Raw genomic sequence first — 19,489 nt, forward strand, 5'->3', positions numbered from 1 at the left:
GAACAATGTAAACCTCCTTAGTAGGAAAATGGACAGAAGATATAGCAATTGACAGAAAGGAATTACAAATTATATATATATATATATATATATTTTTTTTTTCCCCCCTCTAGGGAGGAGATGGCAGTGTAGGTCTGATGGAGGTAGAATTCTTATCTACAATTTTTTTTCTAATGGTTTAAACCCAAGTGGCCTATAATACGTGGTGTTCTGATGGTTCCTGGTTACCCTCACCTGCATGTAGATCAGATTCACAGCTGCTCTGCAGTCCATCAGCATGGAGTCGAGGGATGGGTCCAAGTACCTGCACGATTCAGGAGCATTAAGTTAATTCACAGGACTTGGTTCACAGGCTCCCCTGGGCTTCCAGAGCGATGGCCCTCTTCCTTCTGAACCAAGACCCTTTCCTGACGAAGCCCCACCCACCCCCCCTCGACTTGCCTAGCCTTTCGTTTGTCCCTCCACCTCTTCTGTTCCCTATTTTCTTTATCCTGTAAGCTCTTGCCTGGTGGGCACTGAGAGCGAAGGTGCAAAAATATAAAACTTCAGGGGAATGGCCCACGTCCCTGTTCACACGCAGCCCCACTGTGGGTCGCCAAGTCCTGCCTGAGTGGTCCCCACCCCTCAATACTCGGAGCTTTCACTTGTCCTGACCCACACCCGTATGACCTCCCCCCCCAACACCCCCCCCCCCCCGCCCCCGGTGCCCAGGCCACCCACCCTCCTCTCCTGCCTGAGCTGCTCTGGTAACCTCCTCCCCAGACCTTCTGCCTCAGCCGTGTTCCCTCATTTCACGCTCCACATTCTAAAAGGAGTGGTCTCTCCTTGGTTACCTTTGAGACCCTCCTAGCCAGAAGTCAGGTCATCTGTCCTGCTCCCCTCCGAGGCCCTCCATAGGACCCCAGCTTTCATTTCCAGCTGCAGCTCTTACGCCCTCCCCTCCCCGACCTCCTCCAGCCCAACCACCTTTCCTCTCCCCTCCCTCTGCCTGGAAGGCCACTGGCCTCACCAGCCTCCACCCCTGACCTGTCTGCTCCTCGGGGCGAGCCTCGCCCTCACGTCCCCTCTGTGCTTTCTCTGCACCCCGAGTTCATCCTGATCACTGCTCTGATCAAGCTGATCTTTTTTTTTTTTAATATATTTTATTGATTTTTTTTTATAGAGAGGAAGGGAGAGGGATAGATAGTTAGAAACATCGATGAGAAACATCGATCAGCTGCCTCCTGCACACTCCCCACTGGGGATGTGCCCGCAACCAAGGTACATGCCCTTGACCGGAATCGAATCTGGGACCTTTGAGTCTGCAGGCTGACGTTCTATCCGCTGAGCCAAACCGGTTAGGGCTCAAGCTGATCTTGATACCAAGTGTGAGGACCCTTGAGCCCAGAGCCTGGGTCCTCTTCAGAGTTGCCCCTCTGGGCCTGGGCAAAGTGACCTGCAAATAGCAGGGCTCCGTGTCCGACTAACGGATCCAGGGTCAGCAGGATGAAGGGAAATGACAGTCACTGTCTAAGCACAGTCGCAGGCTAAGAACCCACAGAAAGTCAGAGGTGAGCAGAGCCACAGCACTCAGATGTGCAGGGTGAACAGAGGACGGGATTGGCTTAGACGAGGAAAAGGATGGCAATCCTCGTTGAAGATCAACTTCATTCTGGGGCGTGGGCCAAGCAGCTGAAGCATTCCCACTCATAAGCTACTATTTCGCTCATGCATCCCGGGGGCAACTGTTACATCAGAGAGTTAGAGAGCCCCCGACCCATCTCCCACTGGGGCTCAGAGAGGCCAGGGCGGGCATCCTCTGGTCTGGAAGGGACCATATCCTCCTTGGAGAGGTGCACCAGGGAATTCATGGGCAGAGAAGAATCCCTAAGACTCCAATGAGGCCTCACCACCAGGCTTGCCTGCTGGGAATCCCACAGCTCCCGGCAACAGAGCTCGCCTCCCTGCCCCCATCCTGCAAGACTTCACCCCCAAAGAGGAACGGGCACCTGCGGGATCCTGCGCCAGGCTCTCCCTGTCTGGTGACCTGATCCTCGCCTCTAACAACTGAAGTGAGACCTCCTTTCCCCCCAGTTCCCAAGAGCAAAGGCAACCTGCCCGGATGTGAGATGCTGGCTTATAGGCAGACATTTTATCTTGCGCTTAGGATCTAGAATTTGCCTGTTGAATGAAGACATAGGCAAAGCCCAATGTTCTATTCAAGCTTCAAGGTGAGGGACAGAGTCCTCATCTCTCCTTTGATCTCAGGCTCTCGGAAGAGCTCATGAGCAACAAGTCTAAGCCCTAGGCATTGTTGTTGTTGTCATTATTATTATCCTCAAGATAACAATAATAAGCAAGGCCAAAATGTATTGAGCATATGGGATCATTTTATTTAACCCTCACAATAATCCTATGAGGTAGACTCTATTACTATTATTCCCATTTTACAGATAGAGAAACAGAGTCTTAGAGAGCTTAAATGATTTGGCTAAGGTTATCTGGCTAAATCCTGAGAGAGTTGAGACTTAGATTCCCATCCTGTGACCCCAGGAGTAACTGTGCTCAGCCACTCGTTATACTACGCAGCTTCCAGAAGAACAGCTACTCAATAAACCCTTAGATGGAACTGCTAAGGGTTTTTCCTTCTCCCTTCTCAGCATTCCAGATTTTGACCGTTTCTCAGAATACTTCTGAATAACCGTACATGAACTTCTAGCCTTGCTGGGAATATGTTTCCAAAATTCAAAACCGCAGACCAGAGTTCTCACAGGGCAACACCAGGTCAAGATAATGACTATTCCTAGATTTCAAAATGCCTTTCTTTCAAGCGTCTGTGCTCAGATTACAGAATAACTGAGCTGGGAGAGAGTGAATCAAAGATGCAATCCAATACGGCCTTGGTAGTGACTACAGGTTATAGGTTATGTGTGGGGGTGGGTTAGGGGAGTGTCCTGCTTCTTTTTTTTTCTGTTTGTTCACTCTCTATAGGGCCCTCTGTTTCTGGGGGAAATGGTAGTATTTTCTGTCAGGTGCCCTATTGATCCAGGAACACATCCTGGTATATAAGCGTTTATTGTTGAAATCCTTTAGGAATGTAAGCCAACCACTTAGAGTTCAGATGCACTGCAAGTTGGCTGAGTCCACCCTTGGCCTTCAGGGAATACCACAGTTCAACAGATGAAGTGGTCTGCTTGCAATCCTCAACCAATTCCTTCAGTCAGTACAGTCAGTAATTTCTCACCATTACCTGTTTCAATCCCAACCCCAGCGGCCCTTCTTGTTCAAGCTTGACCTTCATGGCCACCATCTTCATGATAATACCCCTCGAGTATTTACTTGAAACCAGTGAAAATCATCCTCCACACCCTTCCTTGAGGACAAACCGCCTCGTCATCCCCCTCTCTGTCTTCTTCACTGCTTTCCTCCTTGCCTTCCCCAAGCTCCCCCTGGTCTCTGGCCAGCGGTGGGGCTGTGAGCCGACAGGTGAGGATGGCCAGTTCTGATCAGCCGCGGCAGAACAGCCTCGAACGCCCACCGTCGCAACGCCTACTCACCACTTCCGGAGCCCGACCTTGCAGTTTTCCAGTTCAGAACTTCGGAGACTCACATAAGGGAGTTCAAAGTCCGCTAATTTTTTCATGACTAGAGAGAGGGGAAGGGGCATCTGACTGGTTAAGAGAGCACAGGTAGTTTATTTTACATCCAGGGCTTTAACATGAGAACATAAAGCATTACTATTGGAAAGAGTAAAGTATCATAATAATAATATGCCCTTGCATTGGTATGTAACTTTTAGCTTTCTAAAGTTAATTCAAAAAATAACATTTTTCTCTTTATACAATACCAGCATCTTGAGTGAGCTCTATGTTACCCTGGGATGCAGATGGAGAGACTGGTCCAGAGAGGCCGGTGCCCTTGCTGGCACACCACAATCCTAGCGGCCCAGGCCGCTCACAAAGCCCTTAACTTCACCTGCGAGCCACCTCCCCGCGGCCTCTCGAGGACAAATGTAAAACACTCTGAGAGAATCTATAGCATTTCACAAGTAAAAAACTTGCAGTGTCTAGAAATGCACTGTAGAGAAAGCAAAGGCTATGTGAATGGGACTGTCGTCTTTTACTCTTGTTATATATTCTTTTAAATCTAAGACCTTAGTTGTGTCAGCTGGACTTGTTAGCAAATATTCCTTGACAAGGAGAAATGATGGTGGGATGAGCCGTCCCGATGCCTGGAGCCCTGCGCCCCATTCAGAAGGGGGTTCTGGGGTGTCTTGAGGTCAGCACAGGGTGCGTGGGTAAAGGCGAGACAGACATCGGCTTGGGACTGGGGCAGGCACAAGAGGAAGTACGGTCACTGGACAGACCCGACTTCCTGCTCCTGTCCATGCCACCGCTCAGGGCTACCTGACTCCAGCTCACCCTGAGCACAGACACAGCCTCTCACCCCCAAACCTCCCGTCCAGGAGTGGAGAACAGCGGTAGGCCCACACACTGGGACTGCCCCTGAGGGGTGCCCTCCCCTCCGCTGTGCTCCTGCATCTCTGGGCTGAGCACCTGCCTGCGTGGCATTCCCTCTGCCCTTACCAGAGAGCTTGCCCTCCTTGCAAAACCGAATGAGAAAGAGGCCGAAGTAGCCCAAGAGCTCCCGACACAGTCCAATTTTGTGTGACACCACCTTTAACCAAAGACAAGAAAAAGGGGTAAACGTTAGAAATGCCCACCACGTTTCCTGTGATGTGCAGAATTTGAAATTGCCTGCAAACACAATAAGAAGCTCTTTAATGGGCTAGCAGACCTTAAAAGAAATGTTTCCTGAATCTAAAATGGTATATACTTGTTTTAGAAAATCTAGAAATTTTAAAAAAATACATAGAGTGAAGAAGAAAAAATAAATCTGTCCCACCTCCCACCACAATGGACAGAGCTGAGGCTGGTTGTCCCATGTCAGGTGTGGGCGTGCCTCCCGGGTCATTTTTTGGACTTTATTGTCCACTGGAGGGCAGCACTCACTCTCCACGAAGATCTGTCCTGGGACATTTACCTTCCTGTGGGCTGAATTACCAGATATCGGGGGAAAGGGATAGTCCCTGCTTCTTGGCTGCCATGTAAAGGTCAATCAGCTACGAGTCTTTGGCACCCCAGGCCTGCTTCTCTCTGATGCCTCCAGTGAAGTTCAAGTCTAAGTTGCATAGGTTTTGCACAGTGAAATCTTGGATCCCAGACAAGAGCTGCCCTCATTTCATATTCCTTTTTGACCTTCACATCAAAGGGCTTTCATGTCGACACCAATGGGCGCGTTTTTACCAATGGGTCACAAGGCCGCAATGTTCGCTTAGCAGGAACTTCCATCCCCGCCCACCAGCCCGCCGCTGCCTCTATAGCAGCGGTTCTCAACCTTTCACAGGGGTCGCCTAAGGCCATCGGAAAACACATATGTAATTACATATTGTTTTTGTGATTCATCACTATGCTTTCATTATGTTCAATTTGTAACAATGAAAATACATCCTGCATATCAGATATTTACATGACGGTTCAGAACAGTAGCAACATTACAGTGATGAAGTAGCAACAAAAATAATTTTATGGTTGGGGGTCACCACAACAAGAGGAACTGTGTTAAAGGGTCGCAGCGTTAGGAAGGTTGAGAGCCACTGCTCTATAGGACTGGGCTCCTGAGTGATTTCTTTACACACCCCACCTGAACTCCCTAGGTCACCTCTGACCCCCCAGGAACACCTCTAACACGCCTTTACAGCCCCGTGCGTGAGCCGACACTTCAACCACGGCTCCAGGTTCTCACGGTGGAAGTGGTAGGTAGACACCAGGCTCAAAGCAGCACTTTCCTCACCCAAAATCCCTCATGCGGCAGGAGTGGGTGTTCTCCGTGTCGCCTTGCAAATAAAGCGCCTGGGCACTTTTCACAGCTTCTCCCCAACACTGCCCCCCATTCTCCTTTCTCCCGCACTGTCTTTCCCACGCCCTTGCAGAAAACAAAACCAAAGCCACAGGACTCCTCTATTGGGGGGGAGGGAAGGGGAGAGTATGCTGGTAACAGATTATATCTCATCCTGAAGTAAAGACGACCCATGTCCACTCGAATTCAATTTCTCCAAAGGCACAACCATTTCCAAATTATCTTACATCTGAGGCTGGGCCTGAGTTACCCGCCCGGCCCCAGAGGAATCTGCATTTACGGTCCTGCCCTCACCATTACCCTCCTTCATTTATGGATCTATCTGTCTCCCATTTTGTAGGTCCTGGGAGAGCACTGGAGGGAACTGTGGTTCGGGGTTGGTATAAACTCTCTCCAGCATTAATTATCAAGTTCTTTGATGCTTTTTAGGAAGATCATTCTGGAAATCTGTGCAGAAGATGAGCAGGGAGACTATTTGGGGGGGGAGGTGCTGTAGAATGATGAGAATGATGAGGGCTTGAACTAGGGGTGTGGGGGTACAGAGGAGAAGACAGGAGAGGGGGCTGACTAGGAGAGAGATGTGGGATACAGTGCAGGAGGGTTCAGGGCCGAAGGAGGAGGAGCCGAGGGTCACTTCTCAATGGATGGCCTCAGCCACTGGGTGGGTGCCATGAAAAGGCTGGGGTGGGGTGTGTGCAGTGACTTTAGCAGAAGAAATGTCCGAAATGATGGTGCCCAGGCAGAGCCAAGAGCTTCTGAGGCCAGGAGGACACGAGCAGGCTTGAATCTCTGGGCTAGAAAGAGTCACGATGTGGAGAACTTCACACACACACACACACGCACACACACACACACACGCACTCACACACATGCACACACACGCACACACGCGCGCACACACACGCACTCACACACATGCACACACACGCACACACACGCGCACACACACGCGCACACACATGCACTCGTGCGCGCACACACACACATGCGCATACACACACGCGCGCGCACACACACACACATGCCCCAGGTCTTAGGTAAAGGCCACCTGAGAGCTGGGAGCCCAGCAGGGAGCACTTCTGTCCATTTCAGCTCAGGAGGCATCAGATGCCGTGACCCCAGCACAAGCACATCCTGCCCTGCCTTTGGCCGGTTGGTCCTAGAAACTTCCACGTCCTCCTGCGAATAACTTCACATTCTGTGTGCATGTCTCCCTGCGGGGTTAGAACGGAAACCCTCCGAAGAGAAGGGGCCTGGGACCGCGTGGGTGTGGGGCGATGGTGTCCCCTCCCCAGCCCAGCTCGGAGGGAGGGCAGGCCCAGGGCAGAGCTGAGCACGGCCATGTCTGGAGGAGGGACCAGTGCTCCCTGGGCCTCACCCTGGAGTCCATAACGAACTCACACTCAGGTCTGGCTCAGGATCAGACCTGCCGGGCTGCTGGCTTCAGGGTTCTCGCTGTGAGGGAGGAGGGACGACTGGTTTTGCCTTTGAGAAACCTGCGTCACTCTCTCCCAGAACCTGTCGCAGCAGCAGCAGCAGCCGGCCTGGGTGAGGCCTTTTCAGCCTCATCTGGGCCCCATTGTCCTTCTGTCCCCAACCACGGAGCACCCCGTAACAAAGCGCTGGGCGTATTTCCGGGGCACATCCCCAGCCGAGTGCCAGGGGACTGGCCGCTGGCTTGGAAAGGCCCTAGGAGACGCTGGAAAGTCGGTGCCCCTGGGGAGAGTGAAAGCAGAGCCTGGGGGGCAGGCCGGAGCTCAGGTTCTCGGCCAGTCTCCCCGAAAACCCCAGCATCTCCACCGGTAGATCACCCAGCGTGGAAGGGTAGGCGGGAAGCTTCCAGAAGGTGTCTGGGGCTGCAGTGTAGGCGACGTTTACCTCCAGGACCCTTTCGGCCGTGTCCGATGTGAGGATTTCGACTTCCATGCTCCTTCCGTCGGGCAGCAGGACGTCCAGGGCGGCTTTCTTGGCGGTGATGCTGAACGTGTCCTGTGAGCACAGGGAAGGCACGGTAAGCGGGTCCCAGGGGGGCCCTCACAGGGGACAGTCAGCAGCGTCCTCTCCCTGGCCCGGAGGGTCACGGTAACCACAGGCACATGAAATCCCAGGGCAGAAATTTGGGGCCTGGAGTTTGGGGGGGCAGAGCGAGAGCTGGGAGGGGTCTGGAGAGGTGCCAAGGCAATGCAATGACATGGAACTTGAGTAATTTCCAAATAAACAACAAGGCATGCATTTTAGGGGGAAAAATCATCCACAGACCTTTGGTGGTCTCAGATTTTAACTCTCGTTTTTACTATTTCCAAGCATCCCTAAAAGTCCATAGAATGCAATAATGTAGGGTTCTGCTACAGCAAAAACCTGCGCGTGTAAACAGGCCTGCATGTGGGAGCACGTTGCTATCTGTGCGCGGGAACCCGCAGAGGGCAGCGCCCCAGCTCAGCGCCGCTCTGCCCGTGTTCACGATGCCCGAGGGGATGCGGATGCTCGGGCGGAGTGCACCCGGGCCTGTGCGGCTCCTGGACGGAGGCTCCAAAGTGTCAGGACACACGAGGGACACCGAGGCTCTAGGGTTTAGGGAAGTTCAAAGCTGAGATTGATTGGGGGCTCAGTTTCTATAGAGGGAGGCACCCCGGGAGGAGGCATGGCCAGGGGCTGCCCCGACGGGCCCCACAGGGTGGCTGTACCTGGTGGGGCACTGTTTCTAGCACCTCCCAGATGGGGTCCTGTCAGTCACAGAGTCAGAGCGGCCTCATCTCTGGGGAGGCTGACCAGGTCCCAGACTCGCATCCCGGTTCTATGACGGGCTGAAGCCTTGATCCCTAACACCCACTGTATGCAGCGGGTCCGCACTCTCCTAGGCCCTTAGAATGGCAGTGGTCATGGCGCATCCTTGGGAGAACTGGGAGCCCCTCGAACCTCTTTCTGTGTTCTGAGCCTACTCTCTGAGCCAGAGTATTAGTAACACAGTAAGAGTGACCCCGGGGCGGAGGGGGGGCGGGGGCGGGGGGTAACCTCATTTCAGTGACTAACATGTGTGCACCCAGCCTAGGTCACCTTCCTTCTTGGCATCAGGAGAGGAGTCCAAAGGACCATCTGAAGATGGTTTGGAGATCACAGAGTTGGGGCTAGGCTGACCAGGTGAAACCCTTCCCCCTTAACAGGCAAACTCCCCTTTCCTGCACCCGCCCCATCCCCACCCATTCATAGATACAACAGATGAGACATCCGGCTTTGTAGGGAATGGAGGAGGGATCCAAAACCCCACCACATCGCCCAGTTACCTCCAAAGTCCAATCCCACCGGTGACAGGCTTATTTTTTCTAATTTTGTTATCAAAAGGCAAGCTTGGATTTTAAATTTTAATTCTCCCCCTTCACCCCAATACTTACAGTTACTAAGTGTCTGTAAGTCTGAGCCTAAGTACTTTAGAAGAGAGAATCTACTGTTTCCCAAATTCAAAGGATTGGTCCCCCCGCATAAAAAAACACAACATATCTTTTTGTTATCCTCACCTGAGGTTATTTTTCCCATTGATATTTAGAGAGAATGGAAGGGAGGAAGGAGATAGGGAAGGGGAGGGAGGGAAGGAGGGAGAGAGAGAGAGAGAGAGAGAGAGAGAGAGAGAGAGAGAGAGAGAGAGGAACCAAAGGGGTAGGAGTTCCCCCAGGGCAGATAGTCCCTTTCTAGGTACACCTGGGTTCTTAAAGGTTCTTGGCCTATAACCACAAACATCTCTTATCTCAGGGGAAAACCACTCACAAAATGAATGGGGGAAATGTCACTGCTTTTTGATAAGATTCTAAAGAAAAGCTAGTGTTCATTTAGGTTACCTCAAGGTAACTCCCAAGGCAAGCCAGATGGCAGACCATGAAGACATCTAAACTATAGGAACAGTTAAAATGATATAAATGCACATCTTTATTCAACTCTTCTGCAAAAGAAAAGCAAGGAAGCATTTGGTAGAGCGAGTCAGGTTGTGGGTGATCCTGAAATCAGGCGACTGAGGGTTTTATTTAAACGGTGCCCTGGTGGTTCTGGATAGGGAAAGGGAAGGGTGGAAGGGCAGTTACAAAAGGTTTGGCTGGCAGCGGTGAGAATGGCCTGGACTGGAAGAGAGCCTGGACGATTGGGGAGGCCAGAGAGCTGGGCTGCAGTATTCCGTATGTCAGCACTGAGGGCCCGGGCCAGACCACATAGTTCAGAAGCGCCATCCGCACAGCAGACTGCTTGGGTTGCCAGCCTACCTCGCGCACGCGCTGCATGCGACCTGTGTAAAGCTGGACAGGTTGCTTCCCTGTGTCCCTCTCCTTGGCTCTAAAATAAACTTGCGGGCTTGATTCCCAGAAGGGGGTGTGCAGGAGGCGGCCGATCGATTATGTTTCTCTCTCATTAATGTTTCTCCCCCCCTCTCCCTTCCTCTCACTCTTACAAAAAAAGCAATATGCCCTAGTCGGTTTGGCTCAGTGGATAGAGCATCGGCCTGCGGACTGAAAGGTCCCAAGTTCGATTCTGGTCAAGGGCACATGCCTGGGTTGCAGGCTCCATTCCCAGTAGGGGGTGTGCAGGAGGTAGCAATGACTCTCTCTCATCGGTGATGTTTCTATCTCTCTCTCCCTCTCCCTTCCTCTCTGAAATAAATAAAAATATATATTTTTTAAAAAGCAATGAAAACATTTTAAAAATAAATAAAAAGCTAGATGATGATATGAGGAACTGTAGTTAATGGTTTCACTGCTACACACTGTTAGGCCCTGAGGGCAGAAATGAGACAGAGTCAGATGACTGAAGTTCGGCTCCCCCCCCCCCGCCCCCCCGCCCAGCACTACATGTCAGGGAACAGCTGGCTCACCAAGCACAGAACCTTCAAAATTGAGGGACTGCCCGGGAAGACCTGGCCAGGGACCTAGCAAAACCCTGAAATAAAGGAGGAAAGAAACATGACCAACTAAGGGTAAAACATATGCATCCAAAAAATGATGCCACCAAAGAGATGAAAATGATGGATGTATTAATAAGAATATGGCTTCTCTGAACTCCGATCTCAAAGAACAGATAAAAGCCTCAGAAAAGAGGCAAGATAGTGAAAGGATATAAAAGCAAGCTGGCAAAGTTCGCAGAAGAAAGGAAAGGGGAAAATAAAACCATCGTGAAAATCTTATCAGAAGAAGCAAGAAGAGACGCTGCTGAACGCAGCTGGAGCACAAGGCTTTGGCAGGAAGTTATAAAGGTAAAATACTGAGAGCCAGAGCAGGTAGAAATCTTTCAAATTACCTGGAAAAAGAGGCACTCAAAACAAAGCTTCAAATTATCGATATGGAATAATTTTTAAAAACCATATTGCACACACAAAAAGATGATAGAGTCAAGACCAAACATCCCTCTGTGTACTGACATAGAAAGATTTGCAAGATGTAAGTTCTAAAATATAAGATTCAAACAGTGAGTAGGTGTGTGTGACTATTTGTAACACAAAAACGACATACATACATGGAGTGTTTGTGTGTGTGCAGAAATGTGAAGAACACACATTAAACTGTGAACCACAGTTGTCTCTGAGGTCTGGGTGGTTACTTTTATCCTGGACCCTTGTGTGCTGTTTGAATGTTACCACTATCATCACCTCAACAACTGACTTTTCAAAGTGTGTGTGTGTGTGTGTGTGTGTGTGTGTGTGTATTTTTTTATCCTCACCCAAGGATACTTTTATTGACTTGAGAGAGATTGAGAAGTATGGGAAAGAGAAACATCAATCGGTTGTTTCCCACACATGCCTGAACTGGAGATCAAACCCACAATTTTTTGGTGTATGGAACGATGATTCAAACAACTGAGTCACCTGGCCAGGGCTGTGTGTGTATTTCTTAAACCATCAAGTATATGTGTAAATTCCAATGACTACACAATAGAAGCTCTACGGTCATTTCTTACATTGAGTGGACCAGTACGTATACCAACACAGTTAAATGAGTTAAATGAATAAATAAAATTTGCTACCACGTTTTACAAATCGGATCAAGGTATCATGCTTCCCCGAGCTAGAGACCCAGGCCAATGCTATCACATTGTACAACTAAGCCTTTCGAAATTTTTCCATTCAGTCAAGAACAGACCTTCAGGCAGAAAGATGTCCCCATCTGTACAACTAGAAGGAGTGGTGTGTTCAACAGCGTACTTGGGAAAGTTTCAGCCTCTCTCTGTGCACTGGCATAGAATGTGGTCACGGGGGCAGTGGCTGAGCCCAACAAAGGAAAGTGAGCTGCTGTACTAGTATGTCACTCTGTTCAGATGGATTTTCTCTGTGATCCACTTACAACACAATTAGGAGCAGAGAATGTACAAGTAATGGTGGCATGGCCATTACTGCTGCCCTGCTGGCTCCACCATAACACATTTGGGCATTTCAGCTACAGGAGTGGCATCCCGCCTGGCTGGTAAGGCTCAGTGGTTGAGCATTGACCTATGACCCAGGAGGTCACAGTTTGATTCCGGTCAGGGCACATGTTCGGTTGCAGGCTCGATCCCCAGGAGGGGGCGTCTGGGAGGCAGCCGATCAATGATTCTCTCTCATCATTGATGTTTTTCTCTCTCTCTCACTCTCTCTTCCTTTCTGAAATGAACAAAAATTTAAAAAATTAAAAACAAATTAGTGGCATTGCTCCATTGTCATGGGGCCCTTCATGATATAAGATTCTCGGACCAGTTTTGAGATGTACAAATACTTAATAAGGTAACTGCTTTATTAAATGAGCGAAAAGTCAAGTGACACACTTAATTTTCCACCAGGAATCTAAGCCTCCAAAAGAGCAAAACAGGAACCACCCTCCCAAGTGCTCCACGTGATGTGTGTTCCCTGAGTCCAGGCTCTGTGGGGCCGGAAACGCGCGTGGTTCACGCAGAGACCTGTTCTGCAGCGAAACTATGACCCCAGCAAAGAAGAGCAAGCTTACCAGCTGCACCCGCTTTAAAAATTCAACGAAGACATCACTTCTCAACATGTTGGGGTCCACGGTTACTGAAAAACATGGACATGGAGCCGGTTAGCATGGGGCTGGGCTAACTTCCCTATTAAACTGCCCCGACCTTCGGGAACCCTCCAGGCCTTGCTGCCTCCTTGAAGGCAGTAGAGCTTTGACCTCTCAAATACATGAAAATCTGCAAAGCCTGCTGCCTCCAGGCAGCCCTGACAACACGAACCCATCACAGCAATCCCAGGTGACCGTGTCCAGGAATCTCACTTTGCTCATGCAAACCCCAATTGCTCACTAGCCACCTGCCAAAGAGGATGGATGCGCGAGTCATGCTGACGCTAAGGATAAAGGCTAGGCCTGGAGACTGACCCCGTAAGCACTGAGATCATCTGTGAAAAGGCCAGCGGTGAAAGGAGTCTGTCTCTAAGATGTGAGGAAGCAAACCAAGAGAGAATGAAAATTCAAAAATTATTACATTGTGAGCTTGAAAGGACTTATTTAGCAGGTCTGAGAGGGGTATATTCTCCATTACAAAAGACAGATGGGAAATAGATGACTTCTAGAATTTTCATTGGCTATGCTTTAAAAAAAATGTGCAGCCATGAGAAATAAGGAAACAGCATGCAGAAGAAAAAACATTTTTTCTTTTGCTATGAAGGACATAGTGGGATAGTCGGTGAGGTTTGAATAAGGTCTCTAAATAACATTATTGTATCACTGTTAAGTTCCTGATTTTGATAACCAACTATACTGAGGTTATAGAAGGGCATATCCTTGATCTTAGGAAGTACACACAGAACTACGTAAAGGCAACATGGCTTGTGTGTACAACACAAGTATCTCAATAAGTTATAGACAATATATATGAATATGTAGACACACGTGCTGAGAAAGCGAGAGAGAATGATAAGGCATATGAAAATGTTAACATTTGGGAAGTCTAGGTGAAGCGTTCACAGACATTTTTGCGTTACTTTTTGCAACTTTTCTGTAAATCAGAGAATCTTTCAGAATAAAAAGCTTTTAAAAATCAGATTTAGACAAATGTATAGAGTAAGTTTCAGTTAGTGATGGACAAACAGGGGTGTACACACACGATAGTATACATGCAGATGGTTTCTGAGGAATCCACTTGTAATAGTGTGTACTTCTAGAAGTTTGGGGGCCTGGGGTGGGAGGGAATGTACCTTTCATTGTATACAGTTGACCCTTGAACAATGCAGGGGTTAGGGGTGCCGACCCCCATGCAGTCGAATATCACAGTAGAACTTTGTCTCCCCCCCAAAACTTAACTACTAATGCCCTACTGTTGACCAGAAGCCTTACTGGTAAGATAAACAGTTGATTAACATGTATTTTGTATGTTATGTGTATTATGTACTATATTCTTACTATAAAGGAAGCTAGAGAAAAGAAAGTATTTTTAAAATCAAATACAAACGCCACCTATTAATGATTCCATTTATCTGAAATGTCCAGAAGAAGCAAAGCTATAAAGACAGACATGAGTGTAGTGGGTGACAGGGGCCAGTAGGGGAGAGGGCTGGGGGTGACTTATAATAGGCATACGTTCCTTTACGGAGTGATAAAAATGTTCTCCAATTAGACCATGGTGACAGCTGCACAACCCTGTAAATATAACCACGGAATTGTACACTTTAAATGAGTGGATTTCCTATTGTGCAACCTATATTTCATTAAATGTATTTTTAAAAAATCCAAATACCTACCATTTTGCAAATAATGTTCCAACTGGTCCCTCCTCTCATTAGCCATAGATGTGGTCATCGCGAGATAGTACTTTGGTGGGAAGGGAGGCAGGCAATTTCCAAAGACCCGTCTCAGCTGAAAGATCCAGAAAACACACATTTATGGCAAAGAGCCTCCAATTCAAGGTTGGTGAGATACCAAATACAAATGAGTGAATAAATGAATGAATGAATGAATAAATAGGAGAGACCAGACAAATCTCCTGTGCAGAAGAATCTCATATGATTTACGTAGACACTCATCCCACAAGGAGAAGGAGTATAACTCCCAACGCCAAGTGTGGGCCACACACAGCGACTTCCTCCCAAAAATACGCTGTGGGAGCGGAGATGAAAGGTCACTTCATAGGGGCCAAACCTGCCAATCACTACCTCAGCCAGGAGGTCAAAGTTAACGCCAACAGGGTGGGTCACGTTGACAGTGGCTGCCCTTTCTAGGGTGTGATGACAAGGGCCCTCGACCTGTGTGGTCTCCCTCCCAAAAACACATCACCGCAGTCTGAAAACATCAGACTCCAATGGAGGGACCGTCCACAAAATACCTGCCCCGCACGCCTCAGAGCAGTCCAGGTCATTCATAACCACGAAACCTAAGAAACTGTCACAGGTAAGAGAAGCCTGAGGAGACATGACAACTAAATGTAACGTGCTGTCCTGGATGGGGTCGTGGGACAGAAACAGGACACCAGGAAAACCCTGAAGTCTGAATAGATGATAGACTCCAGTTAATAATATTATAGCAACGCTGGTTCATTGACTGTAAAAACGCACCATGCTAACGGAAAACAAGAGGGAAAACCAGGTGCAGGGTATCTAGAAATTCTGTACTTTCCTTGCAACTCTTCTGTAAACCCACGACTGGTCTACAAAATTAAAGTTTATTTTGAACAAACTGAATTCTGGCTTCTCTTGAAAAATCAGAAGGTCTGGAATCACTGGGCTCCCATTCTCTCAACCCCCTTCAGAGACTAGGCAGTTCTCACGCCCTCTGGCCTCTCACCTGATCTGTGCCTCTCTTTTAAATTACCAGTCCCACTCCCGTAGTCATTTAAGTTTGCAAACTTTCTTCTAAATCTGGCAGCAGCAGAAAATTCTGTTTCTTTTCCATTCCAGGACATTTTCCTGCCATGCCAGAGACTGTCCAAAGGCACCTGCCCCACAACGCAACTCAAACTTCCTGGGATTTATACACCCTCAGCCCCACCCCATCTCTGCTAATTCCATTAAATAGAAGCAGAACCCTGTCTTCTTTGCATGCAATTATTATTTTTTATTAACTGACGAAGTGATCTTTAAAAGGCCGTTGTCTTCCTTGGCACATGTTCATAAATGTCGCAGCTGCTCCCAAATTGGTTGGGATCACAGCAGGGCTGCCTGGGTTAAGCATCTCCAAGAGAGCATCTTGCAGAACCTCCACCCTCAGGCCAAGATCTGGGGAGAAAGTCAACAAGAATTCAGGTTCCAATACCCATCACAGAGCAAAAACTCTCCCAGCAGGTTTTACAGCCTGAGCTGACTTCTCAAAGAATCCTTCCCCTCCCTTCTCTAGTACTGCTGGAAGGGGGAAGATAAACATACAACAAGCTGTAGGTAAGTCTGCCGAAAGTTCAACTCACGATCAACTCACAAGTTCTTCAACTCTATCGAAATAGAGCCTTTCCTACTGGCATCAGACAGCACACAGTTTAGATATAAAACCCAGCAGCATCCTGAGGAAGAATTACCTGGTATGATAGTTTAGCCCAGTGGTCGGCAAACTCATTAGTCAACAGAGCCAAAGATCAACAGTACAACGATTGAAATTTCTTTTGAGAGCCAAATTTTTTAAACTTAAACTATATAGGTAGGTACATTGTTATTAACTTAATTAGGGTACTACTAAGGCTTAGGAAGAGCCACACTCAAGGGGCCAAAGAGCCACATGTGGCTTGCGAGCCGCAGTTTGCCGACCACGGGTTTAGCCCACTCTCTCAAAAAACTATTTCAAGAGGACAAAAGGAAAACATACCTCTTCTGTTCTTGTATTATGGCGTATTTTTGGACATTTTTTAAAAGACAATGTTCAGATAATATGTACTTTAAAATATATATTTTTACTGATTTCAGAGAGGAAGGGAGAGGGAAGAGAGATAGAAACATCAATGATGAGAGAGAATCATTGATTGGCTGCCCCCTGCACGCCTCCTACTGGGGATTGAGCCCACAACCTGGGCATGTGCCCTTGGCCAGAATCGAACCCCGGACCCTTCAGCCTGCAGAACTCAGTAAACAGTTCTTAAGTACATGAATAAGTCAGTTAATTCTTAAGACAAAGTTTCTATTCTATGGGATGCAGAACTTTCCAGGAAACCAACTGAAAATACACTTAACACACACACACACACACACACACACACACACACATGCGCGCACGCGGATGGGGCTTTTATAGTTTCCTTCTTTATAGTGCTTTGTATTGAATCAGATTAAAAACCCTGAGCTATTTTACATCTTCTAGAGAATAGGAAGAATAGAATCTAGGTGAGAAGTGGCTACGAGAGATCACCTTTTCAGTGTCAGGCTTAGGGTTGCCAGATAAAATGCCCAGTGAAGCATGTCCCAAACATTGCTTGGGACATACTTATCCTAAAAAAGTGTGTGCTGTGTATCGGACATGGACTGAGCGTCCTGTGTTTGTATTTGCTATGCCTGTCAGCCTTACTGTCTATAAGAGGGGGGAGGGGGCGATGACGGGGGTGATGAGGAGGATGCAAAACCAGCCTTACAAGGGCTTGCTGAGCAGCTGGAGTGAAATCCTGGTCTGGACCCCTGTGACAGAAAGCAGAGCCTGGTTGCCTGGGGCCAGAGGTGGAGGGAAGGGATGGAGGGCGGCGACAAATAACTTTTAGAATGTGGGGCCTGCTCTCTGTCTTAATTATGGTGTGGTAATTGTACACCTTTACCGAAATCCATCCCCCTGCACACTCCAGATCTCACTGAGTTATTCCAGAATAGAGAGAGGTATGGCGGTTTAGAACTCAAGCATTTGACTCAAGCGTTTTACTGATACAATTTATTTTGTCAACTTTGGTTTAAAAAAAAATCGAATGGGTCCAAGCAATTATAAAGATAAAATTCTGCCTCTGACATTGACCAGCAGTATGACTTTGGGCACGTTGTTTCCCCGTGTTCTCATCTGCTAAGCGGGGCTAGCTGTGTCCTAGCTCATAGGACTGTCGTAAAAGTTATAAGCACGCCATTCCATGCAAAGCTCGCGGGCATCAGTAACTGCCTGTTAGTTATTGTTTTAAATCAATAATAAATACCAGCCCTAGCCGGTTTGGCTCAGTGGAGAGAGCGTTGGCCTGTGGACTGAAGGGTCCCAGGTCCCGGGTTCAATTCTGGTCAAGGGCACGTGGCTGGGGTTGCAGGCTCCATCCCCAGTGGGGGACATGCAGGAGGCAGCCAATCAATGATTCTCTCCCATCGTTGATGTTTCTCTCTCTCTCCCTCTCTCTTCCTCTCTGAAATCAATAAAAACATTTTTTTTAAAAAAACTAATAATAAATACCAATAGCCACCTAAGGTCTAAATACAGTAGGGCCTTGGGTTACATTGGAGATCCTTCCTAAGGCGCGACATAACTCGATTTCCACCATAAGTCGGAACCCACCTGTCACTCACATGGAGCACATACTCAGCAGCAATGAAGTGAAACAGTTAAAAAAAAAAATTTAAAAAAAGATAACAATTCCTGACCTTTACTAGTGGTAAATAAATAATAAAAAACATAAAGCACATATGTACATACGTCGACATGACAGAACTTTTTTTTATAAATAAATGGGAGATGGCGACGTAACCACAAAAGGACGTATATGGGGTCCAACATCACTCGAGGACTGCCTGTAGTTTCTTTAAAACGGAGTTGTTTCCAAAGAAAGGAGAACAGTAAGTGCAAGGTGTGAGGGGCAGCGGCCGGTGGACGCACTGAGCTCTGAGCCAGAGAATCCACAGCCGATCCTCCCACCACGTGTTCCGCGGATCCGGAGCCTGAACTGCTTTCAGGGCCCGGAGCCCGCGGGGCGCACGTTCCTCACCTGCGTCCCGGCCGGGCTGGGCCGCCCGGGGCGCGCTCACCTGTTCGTTCCAGCGATGCAGCTGGCTGTAGCGCACCCTGCAGAACAGGAGCCCGTCCAGGTACACGGAGTACAGCTGCAAGCAGAGACCAGGCCGGTGAGCCCGGAGCAGGCGCGCCCCGCCCGGCGCCTCCCCCTGCCCAGGGGACCCCGGCTCCTGCGCACCGTGTAGCGGCCGCCCAGCGCGTCGGGCCGCTGCTGGGACACCGGGATGCAGAAGTGCATTTTCATGGCTCGCGGCGCGGTCCGCGGTCCGGGGTCCGGGGTCCGGGGTCCGGGTCGGGTTGCTGCGGGGAAGCCCGGCCTGTGGTCCTCGGCTCTGAGCCACGAGCGGTGGGCGCAGCCGGGTGGCCACGCCGTCGGGGCGGAGCCCTGCTCCCGCGCCCCCAGGTCCCCGACGTCCGCAGGTGGGGCCGGGGCCGGGGCCGCGGCGCCTCCTCCTGGTCCCCGCCCGGCCCTGGCTGCGCTGCTCAGGTCCCTGGACCCGTGGAGGGTGGAGCAAGTCTGTGGGCCTGAGCGGAGCCCCGCAACCACCCCGCCCCCGTGCCCCCCACTGCCGCGGGCAGCCAGCGCGGGAGGCAGGGCTCCCAGGTGCCGGGCAGGGCCTGGCACGGAATTCAGGGTGGAGAGACAGACATGTGAGAGGGTGCCAGAGCCTCTCTCCTGCCGGGGGTTCCCCCTGGAGTCTGGAGGCTGGGGGGGAGGGGGGGGCGGGCGGGGGGGAGGAAGGGGATTT

At 49.4% G+C, this 19,489-nt stretch overlaps 1 protein-coding gene across 2 annotated transcripts in view; it reads right to left on the reverse strand.

The window, feature by feature from the left end:
* The window catches only part of SNX31 (sorting nexin 31), a gene marked incomplete at both ends in the record, with an annotated part of 38,709 nt that extends 19,725 nt beyond the window's left edge, over nt 1–18,984 (reverse strand). For both annotated transcript variants that reach the window (XM_081111125.1, XM_081111126.1), the window contains 8 exons: nt 235–304; nt 3,537–3,624; nt 4,566–4,656; nt 7,777–7,887; nt 12,846–12,910; nt 14,597–14,711; nt 18,755–18,829; nt 18,919–18,984. In XM_081111125.1, the coding sequence (XP_080967251.1) occupies nt 235–304; nt 3,537–3,624; nt 4,566–4,656; nt 7,777–7,887; nt 12,846–12,910; nt 14,597–14,711; nt 18,755–18,829; nt 18,919–18,984 (681 nt within the window). The remainder of the gene's footprint in view (nt 1–234; nt 305–3,536; nt 3,625–4,565; nt 4,657–7,776; nt 7,888–12,845; nt 12,911–14,596; nt 14,712–18,754; nt 18,830–18,918) is intronic.
* Between the last annotated feature and the right edge of the window lie 505 nt (nt 18,985–19,489).

This window comes from Myotis nattereri (assembly GCF_964212035.1).
Source record: "Myotis nattereri genome assembly, chromosome: 17".
Taxonomy (NCBI): Eukaryota; Metazoa; Chordata; class Mammalia; order Chiroptera; family Vespertilionidae; genus Myotis; species Myotis nattereri.